Source organism: Equus caballus, chromosome 12, assembly GCF_041296265.1.
Source record: "Equus caballus isolate H_3958 breed thoroughbred chromosome 12, TB-T2T, whole genome shotgun sequence".
Classification (NCBI taxonomy): Eukaryota; Metazoa; Chordata; class Mammalia; order Perissodactyla; family Equidae; genus Equus; species Equus caballus.
In genome coordinates, this window is record NC_091695.1 from 49,707,517 (window position 1) to 49,734,231 (window position 26,715).

At 60.5% G+C, this 26,715-nt stretch overlaps 1 protein-coding gene across 1 annotated transcript in view; it reads left to right on the top strand.

Annotated features, from left to right (window-relative positions):
* The window catches only part of MUC5B (mucin 5B, oligomeric mucus/gel-forming), a 38,001-nt gene extending 14,998 nt beyond the window's left edge, over window positions 1–23,003 (top strand). Inside the window, exons 26-49 of the mRNA XM_070229187.1 lie at window positions 300–456; window positions 775–903; window positions 1,053–1,197; window positions 1,392–1,435; window positions 1,519–1,716; window positions 1,967–15,247; window positions 15,701–15,876; window positions 16,174–16,345; window positions 16,755–17,011; window positions 17,367–17,553; window positions 17,738–17,954; window positions 18,057–18,235; window positions 18,306–18,375; window positions 18,626–18,726; window positions 19,024–19,055; window positions 19,348–19,528; window positions 19,929–20,033; window positions 20,128–20,165; window positions 20,693–20,809; window positions 21,206–21,292; window positions 21,400–21,522; window positions 21,706–21,748; window positions 21,865–21,973; window positions 22,243–23,003. Coding sequence (XP_070085288.1) covers window positions 300–456; window positions 775–903; window positions 1,053–1,197; window positions 1,392–1,435; window positions 1,519–1,716; window positions 1,967–15,247; window positions 15,701–15,876; window positions 16,174–16,345; window positions 16,755–17,011; window positions 17,367–17,553; window positions 17,738–17,954; window positions 18,057–18,235; window positions 18,306–18,375; window positions 18,626–18,726; window positions 19,024–19,055; window positions 19,348–19,528; window positions 19,929–20,033; window positions 20,128–20,165; window positions 20,693–20,809; window positions 21,206–21,292; window positions 21,400–21,522; window positions 21,706–21,748; window positions 21,865–21,973; window positions 22,243–22,447 — 16,353 coding nt within the window. The 3' untranslated portion in view covers window positions 22,448–23,003. The remainder of the gene's footprint in view (window positions 1–299; window positions 457–774; window positions 904–1,052; window positions 1,198–1,391; window positions 1,436–1,518; window positions 1,717–1,966; window positions 15,248–15,700; window positions 15,877–16,173; window positions 16,346–16,754; window positions 17,012–17,366; window positions 17,554–17,737; window positions 17,955–18,056; window positions 18,236–18,305; window positions 18,376–18,625; window positions 18,727–19,023; window positions 19,056–19,347; window positions 19,529–19,928; window positions 20,034–20,127; window positions 20,166–20,692; window positions 20,810–21,205; window positions 21,293–21,399; window positions 21,523–21,705; window positions 21,749–21,864; window positions 21,974–22,242) is intronic.
* The last annotated feature ends 3,712 nt before the right edge of the window (window positions 23,004–26,715 follow it).

Sequence of the window (26,715 nt, forward strand, 5' to 3'; positions counted from 1 at the left end):
ACTGCCCCCCTCCCCAAAGAGATGGGCAGCTCCCATTTGTCAGTACAGGGTCACCACGCAGTCACGGGGGGACTGGTCCACAGTTAAGTGAGATACCCACCAGAGGCAGGGGGAGACGGGCAGGGGTGAGGTCAGAGGACACCAGGGGCAGGAGTGAAGTGTCCAGGTGGGCGGCGGACTCCGGCAGCAGTCACTCATCTCAGATCGCAGGTGTGGGGTTTAAGGCGCAGACGGCTGTCCAGGGGCCCAGGGGCCTGCTGGCCCTCCTGGCTGAACGGCCCCTCGCCCCCTGACCTCAGGTCGACTCCACCAAGTACTACGAGGCCTGCGTGAGCGACGCGTGCGCCTGCAACTCGGGGGGCGACTGCGAGTGCTTCTGCACGGCCGTGGCCGCCTACGCCCAGGCCTGTCGCGACGTGGGCGTGTGCGTGTCCTGGCGGTCCCCGGACGTCTGCCGTGAGTCGGGCTCTGTCCGTGGTGCTGAACGGGGGGGCGCGGGCGGCCGGGAGGCGGAGCCGCACGGGCCCTGGGGCCAGACCGCCCACGTGTGCACGCGCGCGCACTACAGCTGCGCGCGCACGTCCGTGTGCGTAAACGCCAGGCGGACAGGTCGCCCCAAATGGGATGGCTCAGCGAGGGACAGGAGTTCTGAGCGCAGGGCTGAGAAATGAAACCGCACGCGAGGGCCGGCCCCAAACCCCAGGCCCCGCCACGCTGCCCATGCCCGGGGGACGAGGCCCGCAGGCGCCCTTAGCCCCTCTTCTCCGCGCCCAGCCCTCTTCTGCGACTACTACAACCCACACGGGGAGTGCGAGTGGCACTACGAGCCATGCGGGGCGCCCTGCCTGAGGACCTGCAGGAACCCCAGCGGGCACTGCCTGGTGGACCTGCCCGGCCTGGAAGGTGAGGCCAAGCCGTCCCGGGGGAGCCACCCTGTCATCCCAGGACGGTGCTCGGGCGGCGGGGGCGGCGGACGGGGGGGCAGAGACGGGGCGGCCACGCGGGCAGCACGACCGAGAGGGTGAGTCGGCTCCGGCCCGCGCCCGCCCCAGGCTGCTACCCGCGGTGCCCGCCCGGCAGACCCTTCTTCAGTGAGGACGAAATGGAGTGCGTGGCCCAGTGCGGCTGCTATGACGAGGACGGCAACTACCACGAGGTCGGCGCCAGGGTCCCCGCGGCTGAGAACTGCCAGAGCTGGTGAGTTCAGCCGGCTGGGGTAGGGGGCATGGGGGCGGACCCGGGGGATGGGGCAGGGGTAGAGGGTGGGGGGCAGGTCCCGAGGAGAGGGGCGGGCGGGGGCAGAGAGTGGAGGGTGGGTCTGCGGGATCGGGGCTGGGTGGGGACCCTGGCCTGGGCCCTGCTGACCCTCAGCTTGTCTCTCCTCCTCCCAGTGAATGCACCCCTAATGGCATCCAGTGCATACATAGCCTCGAGGGTAAGGAGAGGCTAGGTTGGGCTGGGGGTTGAGGGCTGGGGGCTGGGGGCTCCAAGTGAGCCCTGTCCCTGCCCCTCTCCAAGCCTGCAGGTGCATCTATGAGGGCAAGACCTATGGCTATGAGGAGGTCATCTACAACACGACCGATGGGCTGGGTGCCTGCCTGCTCGCCATCTGTGGAAACAATGGAACCATCATCCGGAGCGTCGTGGAATGTCCCGGAACTCTGTCCACGACACCCTTCACCTTCACCACCACCGCGGCCCCTCCCTCCACGACAGGTGAGCCTGGCGGATGCACCGCTGGTCCTGCCTCACTCTCCCCAGCCCCTGGCCCTGGGTGACGGTCAGGTTGACAAGAGAAGACCCTGCAGATGCTCAGTGCAAGCATCCTGGGCACAAGGGATGCCCAGGGTCCCCCAGAGGCCGAGGGGCCAGCCCTGGGGGAGGCAACATGTCACACTTCCTCCTGGGCATGGCTGGCAAGGGTGCAGAGGAAGCTGATGGGGTCCCCTGTACTGTCCCCCCACAGGCTCAGCCCCCACTCTCTCCACTGTGTGTGTGCAAAAGCAGTGCCGCTGGTCCGACTGGTATGACAGCGGCCGTCCAGAGCCGGACATGGGAGGGGGAGACTTCGAGACGTTTGCAAACCTGAAGCAGAGGGGCCACCAGGTCTGCCCGGCCCCCGTGGAGATTGAGTGCCGGGCGCAGCGGCTCCCCAACACGCCCCTGCAGGAGCTGGGCCAGAAGGTGGAGTGTGACCTGGCTCGGGGGCTCACGTGCCTCAACAGCGAGCAGAGTCCCCCGCTCTGCCACAACTACGAGTTGCGGGTCCTCTGCTGTGACTATGTGCCTTGTGGTACCTCCCCGGCCCCGGGCACCAGCTCTGGGCCCTCCCCCAGCGTCACTGCCCAGGTGTCAACCCTCAAGTCCCTGCCCACCTCCACCTGGACCACGCCAACGAGAGAAACCCCCCTCCAGTCGACAGTGGCCTCCACCTCGCAGACCCGCCCTACCGTGCCTGCCACCACTGCCCAGACAGGCAGCAGCTCCTCGACCCTGGCTGCCACCACCTGTCAGCCCAAATGTCAGTGGACAGAGTGGTTCGATGAGGATTACCCCACATCTGAGAAGGCTGGGGGGGACATCGAGTCGTACGACAAGATCAGGAGTGCGGGAGGGGCCGTGTGTGAGCAGCCGCAGGACATAGAGTGTGAGGCCGAGAACTTCCCCACAGTGAGACCAGAGGAGCTGGGCCAGCGAGTGCACTGCCACCCCAGCTTCGGCCTGGTCTGCAGGAACCAAGAGCAGCCGGGCCTGTTCAAGATGTGCTACAACTACAGGATCCGAGTGCTGTGCTGCAGCAACAGCCACTGCAGGGGACCTGCCTCTGCCACCACCACCGCCACCACTGCCGCCACTGCCACCACCACCACTGCCACCATTGCCACCAGCACCACCACTGCCACCAACACCAGCACCAAGGCCACTGTTCCCACCACCACTGCCACTGCCACCTCCACCACCACTGCTGCCACCTCTGCCATCTCCACTGCCACCACCGCCGCTACCGCCACCACCACTGCCACCATTGCCACCACCACTGCCACTGCCACCAACACCAGCACCACGGCCACTGTTCCCACCACCCCCGCCACTGCCACCTCCACCACCACCACTGCCACCACTGTCATCTCCACTGCCACTGCCAATATCGCCACCACTGCCACCACTGCCATCACCACCACGGCCACGGCCACCACTGCCACTGCCACCTCCATTGCCACCAGTGCCACTGCCTCCACCACCAGGATTGCCACCACCGCCTCTACTACCACCATCACTCCTGCCAGCACAAGCACCACTGCCATGGCCTCCACTGGCACTGCCACCACTGTGCCACCAGCCACAGAGCCAGGGACATGGCTAGGGAGTAGCCCAGAGGTGACTACAGCAGTGCCTTTCCTCTCGACAGGATCAACATCCCGAGCAACATCCTCCAACCCCAGCCACACAGACACACTCTTGACGTCTGCCACCAGCAGCCCCAGGTCTCCTCCAGGCTCCACAAAGCCCACCACCCCAGGGGGAGCCACGTCAGTCCTTCCAACTCGCACAACCCTGCAGGGGACCACAGAGGGCACCTCACAGGGATCTACCTCCAGGCCTCGCCTGCCTACAGAAGCACCAACCAGCACAACCCGCACCGTTTCAACCAGCCCGCCATCCACCTCACACACCAGGACAAGCACATTGAGAACAGAGACGCCGAAAGTAACCCTGGTGCCAACAGCCGTGACTGAGACCACCACCAGCCAGGGCACAACCAGCTGTCAGCCCAAGTGCGAGTGGACAGAGTGGTTTGACGTGGACTTCCCCACCTCGGGGGTCACGGGCGGAGACATGGAGACCTATGAAAACATCAGGGCTGCAGGGGGTAGGATGTGTGCGGAGCCGCAGAAGATAGAGTGCCGGGCCGAGAACTACCCCGAGGTGAGCCTGGACCAGATCGGGCAGGTGCTCAGCTGCAGCCTGGAGGCCGGGCTGGTGTGCAGGAACGAGGACCAGCAGGGACGCTTCAACATGTGCTTCAACTACAACATCCGCGTGCTCTGCTGTGACGACCGCAGCCACTGCCCCAGCACCGCCGCCCCCAGCCCCAGCAGCACCGCTACGGGGTTCCCGACATCTGAGGGGCCAGGACGCTCAACGTCGGCCACCACCCAGACGCGACTGCCCTCTCCAACGACCCAGCGCACAACCGCCAGGCAGGCTTCCTCCACAGCCCACCTGCAGACCTCCCACATAGGGACCACCACCGGGTCCCCTCCCATCAGGCCCACTTCTGCGACCACGCTCCTCTCCAGCCCCTCACAGCCCGGCTCCGTGACGTCCACCCCGACTGTGTCCTCCACCGAGGCCTGCAAGTGCGCATGGACACGCTGGTTTGACGAGGACTACCCCACACCCGGCCATGCAGGGGGGGACTTTGAGACCTACGCCAACATCCGGGCGGCCGGCGAGGACATCTGCGAGCAGCCCTTGCACCTGGAGTGTCGGGCTGAGATGTGGCCTGACGTCCCCGTGCAGGAGCTGGGCCAGGTGGTCCAGTGCGACGTGAGCGTCGGGCTGGTGTGCCGCAACCGTGACCAGAGCGGCCCCATCAAGCTGTGCCTCAACTACCACATCCGCGTGTTCTGCTGCGACTACAGCCACTGCCCTGGCACCCCGGCCACCACCACAGCGACTCCTCCAGCGACCAGTCCGGGACTGACCTCACTAACGGCCACCGGCACCACGGCCCGACCCCCGACCACCCCCAGCCCCACGAGCCCCAACACACACCCCACCACAGCGACCTCTGGGTGCCAGCCTGCCTGCCACTGGACTGAATGGCTGGACAGTGACTGGCCCAAGCCTGGCCCCTATGGGGGTGACAGTGAGACCTACCACCACATCTTGCGCGCCGGAGGCCAGCTCTGCTCTGAGCCGGTGGCCATCGAGTGCCAGGCCGTCCTCTTTCCAGAAGTGCCCTTCAGGCAGCTGGGCCAGGTGGTGAAGTGTGACGTGGATTACGGGCTCATCTGCAGAAATAAGTGGCAGAGTGGGGGCGAGACTTGCCTCAACTACCACATCCGCGTGCGCTGCTGTGACGACTACAGCCACTGCGCCAGCTCGGCCGTCCCTGCAACCACCACACTGTCCCCCAGACGCTCCACGACCAGCGCCAGCACGGGCAGGCAGTCATCTGGAGTGTCAAGAGTCTGGAGCACAGCCACGACCCAGGTGTACCTCTCCTCTCCAGGGACCACCGAGATAACTGTCCCCATCACTGAGACAGGTCCCTCCTCTCCCATGACAACTCATAGTGTCCCCACCACTCAGACACCTTTCGCCTCCCTCAGCACCACTGAGAAGGTCACTGTCCCCACCACCGAGACAGGTCCCTCCTCTCCCAGGAGAACTCCTAGTGTCTCCACCACTCAGACAACTTTCACCTCCCTCAGGACCACCGAGGTAACTGTCCCCACCAGTGAGACAGGTCCCTCCTCCCGCACGACAACTCATAGTGTCCCCACCACTCAGACACCTTTCACCTTCCTCAGCACCACTAAGCACGTCACTGTCCCCACCACCAAGACCGGTCTCTCCTCCTCTGAGAGGCCCACTGCGGTGACCATCTCCACCACCGAGACAGGTCCCTCCTCCCCTGGGCCTACTCCTAGTGTCCTCACCACTCAGACATCTCTCACTTCCTTCGGGAGCACTGAGAGGGTCACTTTCCCCACCAGCCAGTCAAGTCCCTTCTCTCCCAGCACCACTGAGTTAACTGTCACCAGCACTGAGACTGCTCCCTCCTCTCGCACGACAATTCATAGTGTCCCCACCACTCAGACACCTTTCACCTCCCTCAGCACCACTGAGAAGGTCACTGTCCCCACCCCCGAGACAGGTCCCTCCTCTCCCAGGAGAACTCCTAGTGTCTCCACCACTCAGACACCTTTCACCTCCCTCAGGACCACCGAGGTAACTGTCCCCACCAGTGAGACAGGTCCCTCCTCCCGCACGACAACTCATAGTGTCCCCACGACTCAGACACCTTTCACCTCCCTCAGGACCACCGAGGTAACTGTCACCACCAGTGAGACAGGTCCCTCCTCCCGCACGACAACTCATAGTGTCCCCACGACTCAGACACCTTTCACCTCCCTCAGGACCACCGAGGTAACTGTCCCCACCAGTGAGACAGGTCCCTCCTCCCGCACGACAAGTCATAGGGTCCCCATGACTCAGACACCATTCACCTCCCTCAGGACCACTAAGCAGGTCACTGTCCCCACCACCAAGACCGGTCTCTCCTCCTCAAGGCCCACTGAGCTGACCATCTCCACCACCGAGACAGGTCCCTCCTCCTCTGCGCCTACTCCTAGTGTCCTCACCACTCAGACATCTCTCACTTCCTTCGGGAGCACTGAGAGGGTCACCTTCCCCACCAGCCAGTCAAGTTCCTTCTCCCCCAGCACCACTGAGTTAACTGTCACCAGCACTGAGACTGGTCCCTCCTCTCGCACGACAATTCACAGTGTCCCCACCACTCAGACACCTTTCACCTCCCTCAGCACCACTGAGAAGGTCACTGTCCCCACCACCGAGACAGGTCCCTCCTCTCCCAGGAGAACTCCTAGTGTCTCCACCACTCAGACACCTTTCATCTCCCTCAGGACCACCGAGGCAACTGTCCCTACCAGTGAGACAGGTCCCTCCTCCCGCATGACAACTCATAGTGTCCCCACGACTCAGACACCTTTCACCTCCCTCAGGACCACCGAGGTAACTGTCCCCACCAGTGAGACAGGTCCCTCCTCCCGCACGACAACTCATAGTGTCCCCACCACTAAGACACCTTTCACCTCCCTCAGGACCACCGAGGTAACTGTCCCCACCAGTGAGACAGGTCCCTCCTCCCGCACGACAACTCATAGTGTCCCCACCACTCAGACACCTTTCACCTCCCTCAGCACCACTGAGAAGGTCACTGTCCCCACCACCGAGACAGGTCCTTCCTCTCCCAGGAGAACTCCTAGTGTCTCCACCACTCAGACAACTTTCACCTCCCTCAGCAGCACCAAGAAGGTCACTGTCCCCACCACTGAGAGAGGTCTCTCCTCCTCCGGGGCTACTCCTATTGTCCCCACCACTCAGACACATCTCACCTCCCTCAGGACCTCTGAGAAACTCACTGTCCCCACCACCGAGACAGGTCCCTCCTCTCCCAGGCCCACTGAGCTGACCATCTCCACCACCGAGACAGGTCCCTCCTCCTCTGGGCCTACTCCTAGTGTCCTCACCGCTCAGACATCTCTCACTTCCTTCGGGAGCACTGAGAGGGTCACCTTCCCTACCAGCCAGTCAAGTTCCTTCTCCCCCAGCACCACTGAGTTAACTGTCACCAGCACTGAGACTGGTCCCTCCTCTCGCACGACAATTCATAGTGTCCCCACCACTCAGACACCTTTCACCTCCCTCAGCACCACTGAGAAGGTCACTGTCCCACCCACCGAGACAGGTCCCTCCTCCTCTGGGCCTACTCCTAGTGTCCTCACCGCTCAGACATCTCTCACCTCCCTCAGGACCTCTGAGAAGGTCACTGTCCCCACCACCGAGACAGGTCCTTCCTCTCCCAGGAGAACTCCTAGTGTCTCCACCACTCAGACAACTTTCACCTCCCTCAGCAGCACCAAGAAGGTCACTGTCCCCACCACTGAGAGAGGTCTCTCCTCCTCCGGGGCTACTCCTATTGTCCCCACCACTCAGACACATCTCACCTCCCTCAGGACCTCTGAGAAACTCACTGTCCCCACCACCGAGACAGGTCCCTCCTCTCCCAGGCCCACTGAGCTGACCATCACCACCACCGAGACAGGTCCCTCCTCCCCTGGGCCTACTCCTAGTGTCCTCACCGCTCAGACATCTCTCACTTCCTTCGGGAGCACTGAGAGGGTCACTTTCCCCACCAGCCAGTCAAGTTCCTTCTCCCCCAGCACCACTGAGTTAACTGTCACCAGCACTGAGACTGGTCCCTCCTCTCGCACGACAATTCATAGTGTCCCCACCACTCAGACACCTTTGACCTCCCTCAGCACCACTGAGAAGGTCACTGTCCCCACCACCGAGACAGGTCCCTCCTCTCCCAGGAGAACTCCTAGTGTCTCCACCACTCAGACACCTTTCACCTCCCTCAGGACCACCGAGGTAACTGTCCCCACCAGTGAGACAGGTCCCTCCTCCCGCATGACAACTCATAGTGTCCCCACCACTAAGACACCTTTCACCTCCCTCAGGACCACCGAGGTAACTGTCCCCACCAGTGAGACAGGTCCCTCCTCCCGCACGACAACTCATAGTGTCCCCACCACTCAGACACCTTTCACCTCCCTCAGCACCACTGAGAAGGTCACTGTCCCCACCACCGAGACAGGTCCCTCCTCTCCCAGGAGAACTCCTAGTGTCTCCACCACTCAGACAACTTTCACCTCCCTCAGCAGCACCAAGAAGGTCACTGTCCCCACCACTGAGAGAGGTCTCTCCTCCTCCAGGGCTACTCCTATTGTCCCCACCACTCAGACACATCTCACCTCCCTCAGGACCTCTGAGAAACTCACTGTCCCCACCACCAAGACCGGTCTCTCCTCCTCAAGGCCCACTGAGGTGACCATCTCCACCACCGAGACAGGTCCCTCCTCCCCTGGGCCTACTCCTAGTGTCCTCACCACTCAGACATCTCTCCCTTCCTTCAGGAGCACTGAGAGGGTCACTTTCCCCACCAGCCAGTCAAGTCCCTTCTCTCCCAGCACCACTGAGTTAACTGTCACCAGCACTGAGACTGGTCCCTCCTCCCGCACGACAATTCATAGTGTCCCCACCACTCAGACACCTTTCACCTCCCTCAGGACCACCGAGGTAACTGTCCCCACCAGTGAGACAGGTCGCTCCTCCCACACGACAACTCATAGTGTCCCCACGACTCAGACACCTTTCACCTCCCTCAGGACCACCGAGGTAACTGTCCCCACCAGTGAGACAGGTCCCTCCTCCCGCACGACAACTCATAGTGTCCCCACCACTCAGACACCTTTCACCTCCCTCAGCACCACTGAGAAGGTCACTGTCCCCACCACCGAGACAGGTCCTTCCTCTCCCAGGAGAACTCCTAGTGTCTCCACCACTCAGACAACTTTCACCTCCCTCAGCAGCACCAAGAAGGTCACTGTCCCCACCACTGAGAGAGGTCTCTCCTCCTCCGGGGCTACTCCTATTGTCCCCACCACTCAGACACATCTCACCTCCCTCAGGACCTCTGAGAAACTCACTGTCCCCACCACCGAGACAGGTCCCTCCTCTCCCAGGCCCACTGAGCTGACCATCTCCACCACCGAGACAGGTCCCTCCTCCTCTGGGCCTACTCCTAGTGTCCTCACCGCTCAGACATCTCTCACTTCCTTCGGGAGCACTGAGAGGGTCACCTTCCCTACCAGCCAGTCAAGTTCCTTCTCCCCCAGCACCACTGAGTTAACTGTCATCAGCACTGAGACTGGTCCCTCCTCTCGCACGACAATTCATAGTGTCCCCACCACTCAGACACCTTTGACCTCCCTCAGCACCACTGAGAAGGTCACTGTCCCACCCACCGAGACAGGTCCCTCCTCCTCTGGGCCTACTCCTAGTGTCCTCACCGCTCAGACATCTCTCACCTCCCTCAGGACCTCTGAGAAGGTCACTGTCCCCACCACCGAGACAGGTCCTTCCTCTCCCAGGAGAACTCCTAGTGTCTCCACCACTCAGACAACTTTCACCTCCCTCAGCAGCACCAAGAAGGTCACTGTCCCCACCACTGAGAGAGGTCTCTCCTCCTCCGGGGCTACTCCTATTGTCCCCACCACTCAGACACATCTCACCTCCCTCAGGACCTCTGAGAAACTCACTGTCCCCACCACCGAGACAGGTCCCTCCTCTCCCAGGCCCACTGAGCTGACCATCTCCACCACCGAGACAGGTCCCTCCTCCTCTGGGCCTACTCCTAGTGTCCTCACCGCTCAGACATCTCTCACTTCCTTCGGGAGCACTGAGAGGGTCACCTTCCCTACCAGCCAGTCAAGTTCCTTCTCCCCCAGCACCACTGAGTTAACTGTCATCAGCACTGAGACTGGTCCCTCCTCTCGCACGACAATTCATAGTGTCCCCACCACTCAGACACCTTTCACCTCCCTCAGCACCACTGAGAAGGTCACTGTCCCACCCACCGAGACAGGTCCCTCCTCCTCTGGGCCTACTCCTAGTGTCCTCACCGCTCAGACATCTCTCACCTCCCTCAGGACCTCTGAGAAGGTCACTGTCCCCACCACCGAGACAGGTCCTTCCTCTCCCAGGAGAACTCCTAGTGTCTCCACCACTCAGACAACTTTCACCTCCCTCAGCAGCACCAAGAAGGTCACTGTCCCCACCACTGAGAGAGGTCTCTCCTCCTCCGGGGCTACTCCTATTGTCCCCACCACTCAGACACATCTCACCTCCCTCAGGACCTCTGAGAAACTCACTGTCCCCACCACCGAGACAGGTCCCTCCTCTCCCAGGCGCACTGAGCGCACCATCTCCACCACCGAGACAGGTCCCTCCTCCTCTGGGCCTACTCCTAGTGTCCTCACCGCTCAGACATCTCTCACTTCCTTCGGGAGCACTGAGAGGGTCACCTTCCCTACCAGCCAGTCAAGTTCCTTCTCCCCCAGCACCACTGAGTTAACTGTCACCAGCACTGAGACTGCTCCCTCCTCTCGCACGACAATTCATAGTGTCCCCACCACTCAGACACCTTTCACCTCCCTCAGCACCACTGAGAAGGTCACTGTCCCACCCACCGAGACAGGTCCCTCCTCCTCTGGGCCTACTCCTAGTGTCCTCACCGCTCAGACATCTCTCACCTCCCTCAGGACCTCTGAGAAGGTCACTGTCCCCACCACCGAGACAGGTCCTTCCTCTCCCAGGAGAACTCCTAGTGTCTCCACCACTCAGACAACTTTCACCTCCCTCAGCAGCACCAAGAAGGTCACTGTCCCCACCACTGAGAGAGGTCTCTCCTCCTCCGGGGCTACTCCTATTGTCCCCACCACTCAGACACATCTCACCTCCCTCAGGACCTCTGAGAAACTCACTGTCCCCACCACCGAGACAGGTCCCTCCTCTCCCAGGCCCACTGAGCTGACCATCACCACCACCGAGACAGGTCCCTCCTCCCCTGGGCCTACTCCTAGTGTCCTCACCGCTCAGACATCTCTCACTTCCTTCGGGAGCACTGAGAGGGTCACTTTCCCCACCAGCCAGTCAAGTTCCTTCTCCCCCAGCACCACTGAGTTAACTGTCACCAGCACTGAGACTGGTCCCTCCTCTCGCACGACAATTCATAGTGTCCCCACCACTCAGACACCTTTGACCTCCCTCAGCACCACTGAGAAGGTCACTGTCCCCACCACCGAGACAGGTCCCTCCTCTCCCAGGAGAACTCCTAGTGTCTCCACCACTCAGACACCTTTCACCTCCCTCAGGACCACCGAGGTAACTGTCCCCACCAGTGAGACAGGTCCCTCCTCCCGCATGACAACTCATAGTGTCCCCACGACTCAGACACCTTTCACCTCCCTCAGGACCACCGAGGTAACTGTCCCCACCAGTGAGACAGGTCCCTCCTCCCGCACGACAACTCATAGTGTCCCCACCACTAAGACACCTTTCACCTCCCTCAGGACCACCGAGGTAACTGTCCCCACCAGTGAGACAGGTCCCTCCTCCCGCACGACAACTCATAGTGTCCCCACCACTCAGACACCTTTCACCTCCCTCAGCACCACTGAGAAGGTCACTGTCCCCACCCCCGAGACAGGTCCCTCCTCTCCCAGGAGAACTCCTAGTGTCTCCACCACTCAGACAACTTTCACCTCCCTCAGCAGCACCAAGAAGGTCACTGTCCCCACCACTGAGAGAGGTCTCTCCTCCTCCAGGGCTACTCCTATTGTCCCCACCACTCAGACACATCTCACCTCCCTCAGGACCTCTGAGAAACTCACTGTCCCCACCACCAAGACCGGTCTCTCCTCCTCAAGGCCCACTGAGGTGACCATCTCCACCACCGAGACAGGTCCCTCCTCCCCTGGGCCTACTCCTAGTGTCCTCACCACTCAGACATCTCTCCCTTCCTTCGGGAGCACTGAGAGGGTCACTTTCCCCACCAGCCAGTCAAGTCCCTTCTCTCCCAGCACCACTGAGTTAACTGTCACCAGCACTGAGACTGCTCCCTCCTCCCGCACGACAATTCATAGTGTCCCCACCACTCAGACACCTTTCACCTCCCTCAGGACCACCGAGGTAACTGTCCCCACCAGTGAGACAGGTCGCTCCTCCCACACGACAACTCATAGTGTCCCCACGACTCAGACACCTTTCACCTCCCTCAGGACCACCGAGGTAACTGTCCCCACCAGTGAGACAGGTCCCTCCTCCCGCACGACAACTCATACTGTCCCCACCACTCAGACACCTTTCACCTCCCTCAGCACCACTGAGAAGGTCACTGTCCCCACCACCGAGACAGGTCCCTCCTCTCCCAGGAGAACTCCTAGTGTCTCCACCACTCAGACAACTTTCACCTCCCTCAGCAGCACCAAGAAGGTCACTGTCCCCACCACTGAGAGAGGTCTCTCCTCCTCCGGGGCTACTCCTATTGTCCCCACCACTCAGACACATCTCACCTCCCTCAGGACCTCTGAGAAACTCACTGTCCCCACCACCGAGACAGGTCCCTCCTCTCCCAGGCCCACTGAGCTGACCATCTCCACCACCGAGACAGGTCCCTCCTCCTCTGGGCCTACTCCTAGTGTCCTCACCGCTCAGACATCTCTCACTTCCTTCGGGAGCACTGAGAGGGTCACCTTCCCTACCAGCCAGTCAAGTTCCTTCTCCCCCAGCACCACTGAGTTAACTGTCACCAGCACTGAGACTGCTCCCTCCTCTCGCACGACAATTCATAGTGTCCCCACCACTCAGACACCTTTCACCTCCCTCAGCACCACTGAGAAGGTCACTGTCCCCACCACCGAGACAGGTCCCTCCTCTCCCAGGAGAACTCCTAGTGTCTCCACCACTCAGACACCTTTCATCTCCCTCAGGACCACCGAGGCAACTGTCCCTACCAGTGAGACAGGTCCCTCCTCCCGCACGACAACTCATAGTGTCCCCACGACTCAGACACCTTTCACCTCCCTCAGGACCACCGAGGTAACTGTCCCCACCAGTGAGACAGGTCCCTCCTCCCGCACGACAACTCATAGTGTCCCCACGACTCAGACACCTTTCACCTCCCTCAGGACCACCGAGGTAACTGTCCCCACCAGTGAGACAGGTCCCTCCTCCCGCACGACAACTCATAGTGTCCCCACCACTCAGGCACCTTTCACCTCCCTCAGGACCACTAAGCAGGTCACTGTCCCCACCACCAAGACCGGTCTCTCCTCCTCAACGCCCACTGAGGTGACCATCTCCACCACCGAGACAGGTCCCTCCTCCCCTGGGCCTACTCCTAGTGTCCTCACCACTCAGACACCTTTCACCTCCCTCTGGACCACTGAGAAGGTCACTGTCCCCACCAGCCCGACAAGTCTCATGTCTCCCGTGACCACTGAGATCACTGTGCCCCCCACTGAGACACATCCCTCCTCTCCTGCGACCATGCAGAGGCTCTCTATCCCCACCACTGAGATAGTACCCTCCTCCCCAAGGACCACCCAGAGGGTGTCTATCTCTAGTCCCTCTGCCTCCCCTGGGACCCTGCCTACCACCACACGGCCAGCCCCACCCAGCGCCCCCCCAACCGCCCGCATAATAACCACTCCCTGGTCCCCTCCCAGTGGACCCACTTCTGCGACCACGCTGCTCTCCAGCCCCTCACAGCCCAGCTCCATGACGCACACCCCGACCGCATCCTCCACTGAGGTCTGCAAGCCACAGTGCGCATGGACACGCTGGTTTGACGAGGACTACCCCACACCCGGCCATGCAGGGGGGGACTTTGAGACCTACGCCAACATCCGGGCGGCCGGCGAGGACATCTGCGAGCAGCCCTTGCACCTGGAGTGTCGGGCTGAGATGTGGCCTGACGTCCCCGTGCAGGAGCTGGGCCAGGTGGTCCAGTGCGACGTGAGCGTCGGGCTGGTGTGCCGCAACCGTGACCAGAGCGGCCCCATCAAGCTGTGCCTCAACTACCACATCCGCGTGTTCTGCTGCGACTACAGCCACTGCCCTGGCACCCCGGCCACCACCACAGCGACTCCTCCAGCGACCAGTCCGGGACTGACCTCACTAACGGCCACCGGCACCACGGCCCGACCCCCGACCACCCCCAGCCCCACGAGCCCCAACACACACCCCACCACAGCGACCTCTGGGTGCCAGCCTGCCTGCCACTGGACTGAATGGCTGGACAGTGACTGGCCCAAGCCTGGCCCCTATGGGGGTGACAGTGAGACCTACCACCACATCTTGCGCGCCGGAGGCCAGCTCTGCTCTGAGCCGGTGGCCATCGAGTGCCAGGCCGTCCTCTTTCCAGAAGTGCCCTTCAGGCAGCTGGGCCAGGTGGTGAAGTGTGACGTGGATTACGGGCTCATCTGCAGAAATAAGTGGCAGAGTGGGGGCGAGACTTGCCTCAACTACCACATCCGCGTGCGCTGCTGTGACGACTACAGCCACTGCGCCAGCTCGGCCGTCCCTGCAACCACCACACTGTCCCCCAGACCCTCCACGACCAGCGCCAGCACGGGCAGACAGTCATCTGGAGTGTCAAGAGTCTGGAGCACAGCCACGACCCAGGTGTACCTCTCCTCTCCAGGGACCAGCGAGAGGGTCTCCATCCCCCCCACTGAAACTGGTCCCTCCTCTCCCAGGACCAGCGAGAGGCTCTCCATCCACACCAGCCAGACAGGTCCTTCCTCCCCTTGGACTACTGGGAGAGTCTCCATCTCCAGTTCCTCTGCCTCCCCCAGGACCCAGACCACAACTGCCACGCCAGGCTTGCCCAGCGCCCCTCCCTCTCCCCCCTTGGTGACCTCCCACATGTGGACCACCGCGGCAATCTCCAGCAGCCTGCCACACTTCAGCGTGTCCACCGCATCCCCCTCCATCCTCACTACCCCTGGGCCCACCGCCTTTCCCAGCCCGCTCATCTCCACCACAGCCTGCCTCTGCCGGGCGTTTGGACAGCTCTTCTCACCTGGTGAGTAGAGACCCTGTGCCCTCCCTGTGGCCCATCCACTCAGGACACTCCGTTCTGTGTGTCACTGAGCCCCCACTCTGGGCCCCGCCCTGTATCCCTATTATCCCCATGCACCCACCCTGTCCCCTGCACCCTCTGCCCCTGCCTGTGCCCCCTGCCATATGCCCCCTGCTTGTGCCCCGGCCGTGTGTCCCCTGGCCCTGTGTTCCTGCCTGTGTTCCCTGCCCTGTACCCCCTCCCTCTACCTCATGCCCTGTGCCCCCCACTCTGTACCCTCTCCCTGTGCCCCTTCCCTGTGCTCCTTGCCATGTACCCCTTCCCTGTGCCCCCCGCCCAGTACCCCCTCCCTCTGCCCCCCGCCCTGTGTCCCCCCTGTGTCCCCGCCCTGTGGCCCTTGCCCTGTGACAGCGCTCCCTCCTGACCTCTCTGTCTTGGTGATTTGCCCCTCCACAGGAGATGTGATCTACAATAAGACAGACAGTGCCGGGTGCCAGTTCTACGCCATCTGCAACCAGCGCTGTGACATTGACCGCTTCCAGGGCAGCTGCCCCACCTCCTCACCCCCAGAGACCTCAGTGACCCTGAACTCCCCAGTTCCCGGCTGCGATCTCATCGACCCTCCCCGACAGGTGTGCTCCCCCCACCACCCTCCTCTCCCTGTTGTGTGCCTTTTGGGAGTACAGCCCTGCCCTGGGCTGCTGACAGCTCCAGTGGGCCACGGCCCCTGGCCCCTGGGTGACCCCTCCATGGGTCGCTCTGACTGGAGGGAGGTGAATAGGGTCTGGGGCCAGGGCAGCACCAGGGGCCCACCAGAAGGCGGTGGCAGCCCTGCCCCAGGCCAGGCGCTCCAGACTTGAGGCCATGGGGGACCCGAGGCTGTAGCGGGGTGGGGGCTCGTTGTGAGCATGGTACCCGCTCTCTGCCAGGTGAACGAGTCCTGGACCCTGGCGAACTGCACGGTGGCCAGGTGTGAGGGCGAGAACCACATTGTCCTGCTGGAGCCGAAGCCTGTGGCCAACATCACCTGTGTGAATGGGCACCTGCCCGTCAAACTGTGGAGCGAGAACGAGCGCTGCACCTACCGCCTGGAGTGCGAGTGTGAGCAGCGGGGCATGTGGATGGGCCCGGAGGTGCACGCTCCTGGCGGCACACAGAGCCAGCAGGAAACGCTGCCGGGCCACCCATGGAGGGGGACCAGCCGGGTCTGCTGTCACCTCTGCCTCTCTCATCACACGACTCTCTCTCCCTGTCTCTTCTCCTTTATGAGGACACGTCATTAGATTTAGGCCCACCCAGTAATCCAGTGACCTCCTCTCGAGACCCTTAACTTAATTCCAGCTCTGAGGACCCCCTTCCCAAGTGAGGTCCCACTTGCAGGCGGGTGGACCACTATCCAACCCACTACACCCATTTTGCAAAGGAGGGGACTGAGGGTGCGAAGGTTGAGCAACCCTGGGGTGGCGGTTTTGGGGTGGCACCGGGTGAGGGGACTGTCCCTGTCCCGCAGGCTCCTGCAGCGGCTGGGGGCACTCGCACTACAAGACCTTCGACGGCACCTCCTACTCCTTCGGGGACAACTGCACCCACGTGCTCATGAGGGAGATCCGCCCGCTGTATGGGAACCTCAGCATCTACATCAACAACTACTACTGTGGGGCCACTGCAGCCACCACCCACTGCCCCCGCGCCCTTATCATCCACTACAAGTCCATGGAGATCATCCTCACCACCACCACAGGCACTGACGGGCAGGAGCAGAGCCTGGTGAGGACGGGCAGGTGGCAGAGCACGCGTGGGCCCTGTCCCCACCTCGCCAGGGCAGGCCGGCCTGCAGGCAGAGCCCTGGTGCAGAGCCCGTTTCCCTCTGCCCAGCCAGCGGTCAGCTCCCCCTGGGGCCTTGGAGAGGTCAAAGGGTGTGCCACAGTGCAGGGCACCCCAGCACAGCAACTGCTGGGAGCAGGGAAGGCCTGTGGGGGTGCCTGCCACCAAGAGTGCCCTGAGGGGAGCATCGGTGCTTTGGGGTGGGGGTGCAGAGGACGGCGCCCCAGCGCTTTGGAGACAGAGCCCCAAAGGCAGACCCCACCACCACCAGTGAAGGGTCCCCCGGCTTTGCCCCCAGATCCTGTTTGACCAAAGGCGGGTGAGTGAGGTCTTCAGCAAGAATGGTGTGAACGTGTCGGTGACAGGGACCACCATGATGCACATCGACATTTCTGCCATCCTCGTGAGCATCTCCTTCGACGGGCACATCTTCCAGGCCCGGCTCTCCTACAGCCACTTCAGCCACAACACCGAGGGCCTGTGTGGTGAGCGGGATGTGGCGGGACCCCTACCTGCTCCCCCTGCCACCTGCCCCACGCCAGAGCTGCCTCAGTAAATGGCGTTTCCTAACCAAGTGACCTCAGGGAGGTGGGGAGAGAGAGAGTCTTGAGAATCAGTCAGCCGCTGGCCTAGCCCCGTGGTGACCTGCCCTGCCCTCACACTCCCCAGGCACCTGCACCAACAGCCAAACTGATGACTGCCGCCGGCCAGATGGCACCATGGCCCCCACCTGCAAGGACATGGCCAGCTCCTGGCTGGTCCCCGACAGCAGCAAGGAGGGCTGCCAGGCACCACCTCCAACCACCAGCCCCCTGCCTCACACCCCCACCACGCCTACCTCCCCTCCTTGCGCCCCAGCACCCCTCTGCAAGCTGCTGCTGAGCCAGTGAGTCCTTCCTCATGGGTTTGAGGGTCCTGGAGCAACACACCCCTGCCCCGGCCCAGGACCTGGCTCTCTGCTCCGGCCTCTGACCACGCCTGCCCACAGGGTCTTCGCCGAGTGCCACAGTCTCATCCCGCCCGGCCCGTTCTTCAGCACCTGTGTCAGCGACGGCTGCCAGACCAGCCACCCCAACGTGTCCTGCCAGAGCCTGGAGGCCTACGCGGCGCTCTGCCACGCTCGGGGCGTGTGCAGCAACTGGCGCAATGCCACTGCCGGGCTGTGCGGTGAGTTGGGGGCAGCTGCCGGGGGCTCTGGCCTCCCTGGCCCTCTTGACACCTGTCTCTGTGCCCCCAGAGCTCACCTGCCCACCCACCAAGGTGTACAAGTCATGTGGCCCCGTGCAGCCCGAGGCCTGCAACTCCAGGTGAGTGCAAGCTGGACGTCAGGGACGCTGGGCCCCTTGGGCCTCCAGGCTTGTCCGGAGGGTCTGGGGGAGCCAGGAGGGGAGCCACAAAGGGTCCGGGACTCCTAGCCTGAGATCTCCGACCCTTGACCCCGGGGGCGGCCCTGCGCAGCCGGCCAACCCCAGCACTCCACCATGCCTACTGCTCTCCTCCCTCCAACTGCCCACTCACAAGGATCGGGGGTCCCAGGCTGCCCTCCTCATCTTACAGGAGCCAGAGCCCAGTGCGCAAGGGGCTGGCAGAGGGCTGCTTCTGTCCTGATGGCCACATCCTCTTCAACTCCTACACGGACATCTGTGTGCCCCAGTGCCGTAAGCCCAGAGGGAGGGGGAGGGCCATGGGCCGGAAGACCACTTGCCCTCCTGCCACCCAAGCTTGCTCTCCGGCCAGCTCCCGCCCCGTTCTGCCAGCAGTGCAGTGTGGCCTGGAGCCCTGCCAAGCCCCCTCCTCTGTGACATTCCTCCAGTTCTCTGGGAGCTTCTGTCCCCAGCAGGAAGACAAGGCCTCAGCTGGGGGGGTGGGGGGTGGGAGCCAGGCCTGCGAAGACCCGTGGCCCCACCAGGCTGCAAACTCCAGCCCCCAGTAACCTCTTTTTCCTTCCCTTCCAGCCTGCGTGGGACCAGATGGGTTTCCCAAATTTGTGAGTGTTCCAGCTCCCTGCTCTTCCCCACTAGAGCAGAAGGAGGGAGGGACGGCCCCATCTCGGGAGGCCAGCTCTGCCCGGGCAGCCTCTGTGGGGGGCTGGTGTGGGGTGCCCCAGTGTGAGATTGTGTCCCTGTTACCCGGGCTGCTCCAGAGGTGGTGGCTTGTCGGGGAGACCAAGGGCTGACCTGGCCACGCTGAGGGCTGGGTCTGACTGGTTGCTGGACGCAGCTGGAGAGGGCGGGGCACGATCTGGGAGCCCTTGGGGACCATGACCTGGTCTGTTTCAGCCCGGAGAGCGGTGGGTCAGCAACTGCCAGGCCTGCGTGTGCGACGAGGACTCTGTGTCGGTGCAGTGTGTCCCTGTGCAGTGCAAGGCCCAGGACCAGCCCCTGGAGTGCGGCCGGGCTGGCTTCCTGACCATCACCAGGCCCCTGGCGGACAACCCGTGCTGCCAGGAGACGCTGTGCAGTAAGCCCTGTGCCCCAGCGGCCAGGCGGGGCAGGGAGGGAACCGAGGAGGGTGGTGGGCATGGGCTGCCTGGCCGGCAGGGTCTGTAGGGCAGAGGCGGGCCGCAGGGTGCTGGCTGGACCGCAGCTGGACCGCCGAGGTGGGGAGGCTCTTGGTGCTTCATTTTTTCACCTAAACATAAGGCTGGTGACCTCTGGTCTGCCCCAGGCCAGCCCAGGGACTTGGGGAGGACTGGGGAGGTGACAGTGAGGGGACCTGGAGAGGTCAGCCCCCATGGGAAAAATGCATCTTTGGCTCCAACGTGGGGAAACTCTGAGGCCGGGGGAACTGCAGGCCAGAGGAGGGAAGAAGCGACCCGGGAAGGCAGGGCACCGCTGACAGTGCTCCGACTCTCCCGCAGTCTGCAACGTGACCACCTGCCCCCAGAGCCCACTCACGTGTGGGCCAGGATTGGAGCTGACCCTCACACAGAGGGAGGGCGACTGCTGCCCCACCTTCCTTTGCAGTGAGTGGGGCTGGGGGCTGGGCATTCTTGGGGTGGGCTGTCTGAGCACTTCCCCCGCAGCCTAGCAGGCACTCAGCCCTCCCTTTCCTTCCAGAACCTAAGCTGTGCACCTACAACGGCACCTTCTATGGGGTAAGGGCTCAGTAGCCAGGTGGCCGGCCGGGTGGGCAGCGGTGGGTGGGGCCCCAGGCTTGGCACGCTCATCGTGGGACGCCTCGTGTCCCTCTGGACCTCCACTGCTTGTCTTGACGTGTCCAGCCCTGTCTGCACCCTCCTGCCACAAGAGCAGATGAGCTGAGGAGCTCTGGGCCCCTGAAAGTCAGGTGGGGACGTGGGGGTACACAGGGGTGGCACCTTCTGTCGCAAGCCTGGGAGAGCTATGGGCTCTACACCTTCAGGGTCTCCCAGCAGCTGCCTCCCAGCAAAAGCTTTAGGGTAGGACCACGCCCTCCGTGCCCCCTCCTGCCTTTGCCCAGGGTCCTGCCTCTGTCCCATCTGTGCTCAGCTGGGGGGCACATCCATAATTCCATTTGAAGAAGAAAGAAATTTCTTTCTGGGGGCCTCACCTGTTCCCAGTCCACCCAGCCACAGGGAGAGGTCCTGGCCCTGGTGCCCCACCCAGCCCCTCAATGTCACCTCCCCTCACCCATCCACTGCAGGTCGGTGCAACCTTCCCAGGGGTCACGCCCTGCCACAAATGCGCCTGCCTATCCGTGGACACGGGGAACCTGACTGTGCAGTGTGAGGAGAACACCTGCAACACCACCTGCCCCCAGGTGAGCCCACCCTCCTGGGCACACCCAGGCCTCCCAGTGTGCCCACCTGGTGGCAGCCAGGTATCACCAGTACCTGGGCTCCGGGAGGGCTCTCTAGCTCAGCCGTTGCTGGGATCTTGTTTATTCCCAAAGGGAGGGTGTGGAGCAGGATGGGAGAGGAGAAGGTGTAGTGGGGGCCAGGACCTGCAGGGCACTGGGGCCTGGCATTGGGTTCCAGGAAGGCAGGAGTAGACAGAAGGTGCTGGAAGCAGAGGTGAGTCTCAGCCAGCACAATCTGCTGGGGCAGTTTCTGCCCAGGAAGCCCTGGGCAGGGACATGGCCTCACAGAGGGCCAGGGTTACTGAGGCTGGGGAGCTGGGCTAGGGGTGCGGGACGTGACCCCCACTCTGTCCCCAGGGCTTCGAGTACTCAGAGGTGGCCGGGCAGTGCTGTGGGGAGTGCGTGCAGACAGCCTGCCTCACACCCAGCGGTGGGCTGGTCCAGGTAAGGGGCTCAATCTCAGCTGCCCACCTGGGAGACCCTGCCCACCAGCCCTTGTCGGCCCACCAGGTAATCCCCACTCTGTCTCCACTCTCCCCTTTGCATTTCAGCCCAACGAGACCTGGGTCAACAGCCCCGTGGACAACTGCACTGAGTACCACTGCCAGGCTGAGAATGGGCTCCTCGTGCTGACACCTAGGCCCGTGTCCTGCCCCATCGTGTCCAGCTGCAGGGTACGTGTCCCCAGGCTCGGGCCAGCCTGGCTGCCTTCCGCAGGCCCGCCCTCCCCAGGAGCCCCGCCCCTCCCACCCGGAGGCCCCACCCACACCCCTGCCACTCAGAGGCCCCGCCCACACCCGCCCCGCTGCCCCGCCCGTCCCACCTGGAGGCCCGCTCAAGCCCCGCTGTCCCCGCAGGGCGTCCTCCAGAAACGCGGCTGCTGCTACTCCTGCGAGGAGGGTAAGTGGAAGCGCCTTCCCACCCCGCCCTAGAGCCCCCCTGAGCGCGGGCGGGAGGTCGGGAGCGGGGCGCCCGGGAGGGCCCTCAGACCCCTCTCCTGCCTGTCCCCCTTCCAGATTCCTGCCGGGTCCGCGTTCAAAGAAAGGCGCTGCGGCTCGGGGACTGCGTCAGCCCGGCGCTCGTCAACGTCCCCTTCTGCGAGGGTTCCTGCCTGGGCGTGTCCGTGTGAGTGGCCTGCGGGCAGTGTCCGCGTGGACGCAGTCGGCCAGAAAGGTGGAAGATGGGCCGGGCTGGCTCAAGGCCGAGGAAGGGGCGGGGGCCTGCGGGAGTCAGCAAGTTTGGGCTGCTGGATGGAGGAAGAGCGGGGTTCAGAGGGACCCTGAGCGTCGCCGCGGCCCGGAAGGAGAAGCCCCGCGTGCTCAGAGAACCAGCCATCTCCAGAACCCCCATAGTGGGCCAGGTGGGCGCGTCCTGAGGGCACCGTGTGTCCGCAGGTACTCCCTGGAGGCCCAGGCCATGCAGCACGAGTGCACCTGCTGCCAGGAGAAGAGGGCCCACCAGGAGGTGGTGACCCTGCAGTGTCCCGATGGGACAACCATCCAGTACACCTACATCCACGTGGACGCGTGCAGCTGCACCCCGGGCTGCGCCCCCTCACCCGAGGCTCCAGAGGACAGCACCCCCATCCTCCTGCTCTAGGAGGCCACCACTGCCGGTCGTCATTCTGCCCCCGTCCCACACGCCCTCCGCGTCTGGAGGCAGAACATGCCCAGCCCAAGCACGGAAACCTGGGGCCGGCGGGGAGGGTCTGCTTGAGGACGGCACCCGGCGGGGCCCTGCCCCTGGAGCCCCTCTGGCCCGTCTTGGTCACCCGCCCGGCCATCAGGGCCTGCCCCTCAGTGGAAACACAAATACCCATTCCACCCAGACTCACCCCTTCCTGGTGTCAGAGAGCAGCCTGGAGCAAAACCACACATCCACCACTGCGCAGCTCCCCAGTGCGGGCCTGGGTGCCCCCATCTCTCCTCGAAGCCCCGTGGGGCACAGAGTCCCGCAGCAGACTGAGGACTGAGGCCTGTCCAGGCAAGGCTGGCTGCCTCCAAGAGGTGGTGTCACATAGGGTGGCTGCCTGCCCATGACCTGGACCTGAAGCTGTGACAGCTGAGGGGCAGGTGGGGAGGGGTGGGCACCACACAGCACCCCCTCCACCCACCCAGTTTCAATCTTGCAAATAAATGCTGAGCACTGTGCACAATTCCTGGTCCTGGTGTCTCTTCCCACCAACCGTGTCCCCGGGCTCTCCCCTCCGTCTGTAGGCCGGGCTGCCCAGGACCCCTAGGCTGTACGGCACCCCCAGGGCTTATGCTGACTTGCTGAGAGGGACAGGCAGGTGGGGGGCAAGGAGGCCCCTGGGTCAGTCTTGGGCTGTCTCGGGCTGTGGGGTATTGGTAGCAGCCAGGGATCAACCAAGGCCTCAGGAACACCCTTGCCATTATTTCACACACTGAGTTCATAAGGAAACTGGTTCACAGACGTAGAAAGATAGACCGAGACAACAAGGGACATGAAGGCAACCCAGGATGTGTCAGTGCAGGAAGCGGCTGCCCCATAGGCCAGGGGTACACAGGGGGGACAGGGTGCATGATGCTGCTCAGACCCCAAGGGAGCTGCCCACAGCTGCTGTCCCCCCTCCCCGTCCTGTCCACACCTCCTACAATGTTCTCCCTCCAGGGTGCTTGTCCCACTGGTAATTTACATCCACAGAGCTTCTGCACCCCCGTGGGCCAGGGTCCCCAGCTTCTGGGGAAGGTGGGGCCTGGGGGCTCAGCAGGGAGGGCCTGGGCTCTTCAGTGGCTGCTGCCAGCCCTCTGGTCTTTCTTACCCACCTCACTGAGGTCAGAGCAGGCCACCCCGGGACTGAGCTGGAGATGATCTGGGGGGCTGATGAGGTTGCAGGGACGCTGCCAGTGAGCCTGGCCACTTGGTCACAACTGGGGTCAATTTCTGTAAGCTCATCTGTGTCTCAGTCTGATTTTCTGAGGGGCTGTTGCCCAGTTACACCCACATCTGTCTTTGTTAAGCCACACACAAAACAACGGCATTTCCTAAACCTCAGTCATTTTCATGACACAATTGTTTTCTTAAACCCGTGTGTGTACCTCTTACAAAATCTAAACATGCCTCTAAGGTACTGGGAACGCAAATGTCACTTGCACGGACCAGAGCTAACATATATGACATGCTTTCTGAGTGTCAGGGTACCTGCTCATTTAATCCTGACAACCACCCTATGAGTATGAGCCATTATTTCTCCCACTTCACAGATGGGGAAACTGAGGTACAAAGAGATGAAAAGACTTGCTTCAGGAAGGGGTGAGGCTGGGCTCCAGTCCAGGCAGTCTGACTCCAGAGTCCACGCATAAGCCACAGGACTCCATGATTGCCCTGGAGGAAGTAACTGTAAAAATCAACACAATGAATAACACAAAATGATGTTACCTAAACTTCAAATATTTTTAAAAAGGGATTTCTGGTTATGAGATGGAAAAGTGGGCATATCTTCCAATACAGACACAAAAACCATGACAATGATAGAAAGAAATTTTAAAATAGCAGCAATTGAACACAAGGAAGTGAATCACCTGTAAACCTGACAGACTTCCTGGAAAGAAGATTTCTGGAAAGCCCAGTGCTGAGTGGGGCCATGGCCACAGGGCAATATTTGACTACATAATACCAACGGTCCTTCAGACTCGAGACATGAGCTCTCAGACTGAAAATACCCACTGATTGCCAGGAAAGGTAAAGAAGAAACGCATCCATTCCTAGATACCTAGGACTGAGATTTTGGAATATCGAGAGAAAGAGAAAACCTCACAGCTGCCAGGAAGACAAGACAGCTTACCTACGAAGGAAGAAGAATCAGATTGCCACTGGGCTTGTCATCAGCGACCCCGGATGCAAGGAGATTGTGGCACCATATTTTCAAAGTGCCGAGGGAGAATAACTTGAAACACTGAATTCTATACCCAACTCAACTGTCATTTAAGAGTGACAGTGAAAAACAGACATTTTGGACATACTAGGACTCAGAAATTGACCTCACAGAGCTACAGGAATCTGAGCTCCAACAAGAGGAAGCAGTGCTCGGCACTAGTTGACCTTGGTAGGATATGAACAACAGCAGTAGGAAGGAGATCAGAAACACAGACGCCACATCCAAACAAGCAGCACACATCTCAGGAATCAACAGATCAAAGGCAGAAGTGCATAATTTCAATGAACCAAATTTATCAGTGATTTCCCTCATGGTTCTTGGTCTTATTTCACAGAAATTTCCCTGCCTTGGGATCAGAGATATGGTCTTCCAGATTATGTTTTTAAAGCTCTACAGTTTTGCCTTCTGCCTAAAAGTTTTTGTGCATGGTGAAATATACATAACATGAAATTTACCGTCCTAACCATTTTTAAGTGCACAGTTCAGTGGCATTAAGCACATTCACGTGGTTGTGCAACCATCCCCACCATCCATCTCCATAATTCTTTCCATCTCCCCAAACTGAAACTCTGTCCGAATTAAAAACTAACTTCCCCTCTCTCCTCCCCCAGCCCCTGGCAACCTCTACTCTTTCTGTCTCCATGATTCCTTTTTTTTTTTTTTTTTTGAAGATTGGCAACAGATGTTAGCTCAGGACCAATCTTCTTTTTTTCTTCTTCTCCCCAAAGCCCCCCAGTACATAGTTGTATATTCTAGTTGTAGGTCCTTCTGGCTCTGCTCTGTGTGATGCTGCCTCAGCATGGCCTAATGAGCAGTGCCACATCCGTGCCCAAGATCCAAACCAGCGAAATCCAGGGCTGCAGAAGCAGAGTGTGCAAACTTAACCATTTGGCCCTGGGGCTGGCCCCTGTAGTAAGTTTTGAAATCAGGAAGTGTGAGATTTCCAGCTTTGTTCTTCTTTTTCAATATTGTTTTGGCTTTTGGGGGTCCCTTCAGATTCCATACAAATTTTAGGATGGGTTTTTGTATTTCCACAAAAAACATCATTGTGACCTTGATAGCAATAGCATTGAATCTGTAAATTTCTTGGGGTAGTATTAACATTTTAATAATATTAAATCTTCAATCTATGAACATGGGATGTATTTCCATTTAGTTATGTCTTAATTTCTTTCAGCAATGTTTTGTAGTTTGCATCGTACAAGTCTTTCACCTCCTTGGTTAATTCCTTGTATTTTGGTTAATTCCTAAGTAAATATATCACTCTTTTTGATGCTATTGTAAATGCAATTGTTTTTGTGATTTCCTTTTCGGATTGTTCATTGTTCATTTATAGAAGTGCAGCTGATTTTTGTGTTGACCTTGTATCCTGCTACTTTGCTGAATTCATTTATTAGATCTAACAGAGTTTCCTACACGTGATCTATGTCATCTGCCAGCAGAGATAACTTTAGTTCTTCCTTTCCAATTTAAATGCCTTTTATTTCTTTTTCTTGCCTAATTGCTCTGGCTAGAACTTCCAGGACTATGTCGAACAGAAGTGGTGAAAGCAGGCATCCTTGCCTTGTTCCTGATCTTGGAGGAAAAGCTTTCCATCTTTCACCATTGAGTATGATATTTGCTGCAGGATTTTCCTATATGGCCTTTACTATATGAATGTAGTTTCCTTGTATTCCTATTTTGTTGAGGGTTTTTTTTTAAATCGTGAAACTGTGTTAAATTTTTGTCAAATGCTTGTTCTGCCTCAGTTGAGATGAGTATGTGGTTTTCTCCTTTCATTTTGTTGACATGGCATATTACATTAATTGATTGTCATTTGTTGGGCCATCCTTGCATTCTAGGAATAAATCCCACTTGGTTATGGTGTATTATCTTTTTAATATACTTCTGAATTGGTTTGCTAGTATCTCGTTGAGGATTTTTGCATCAATATTCATAGGGGATACTGGTCTGTGGTTTTCTTTTCTTG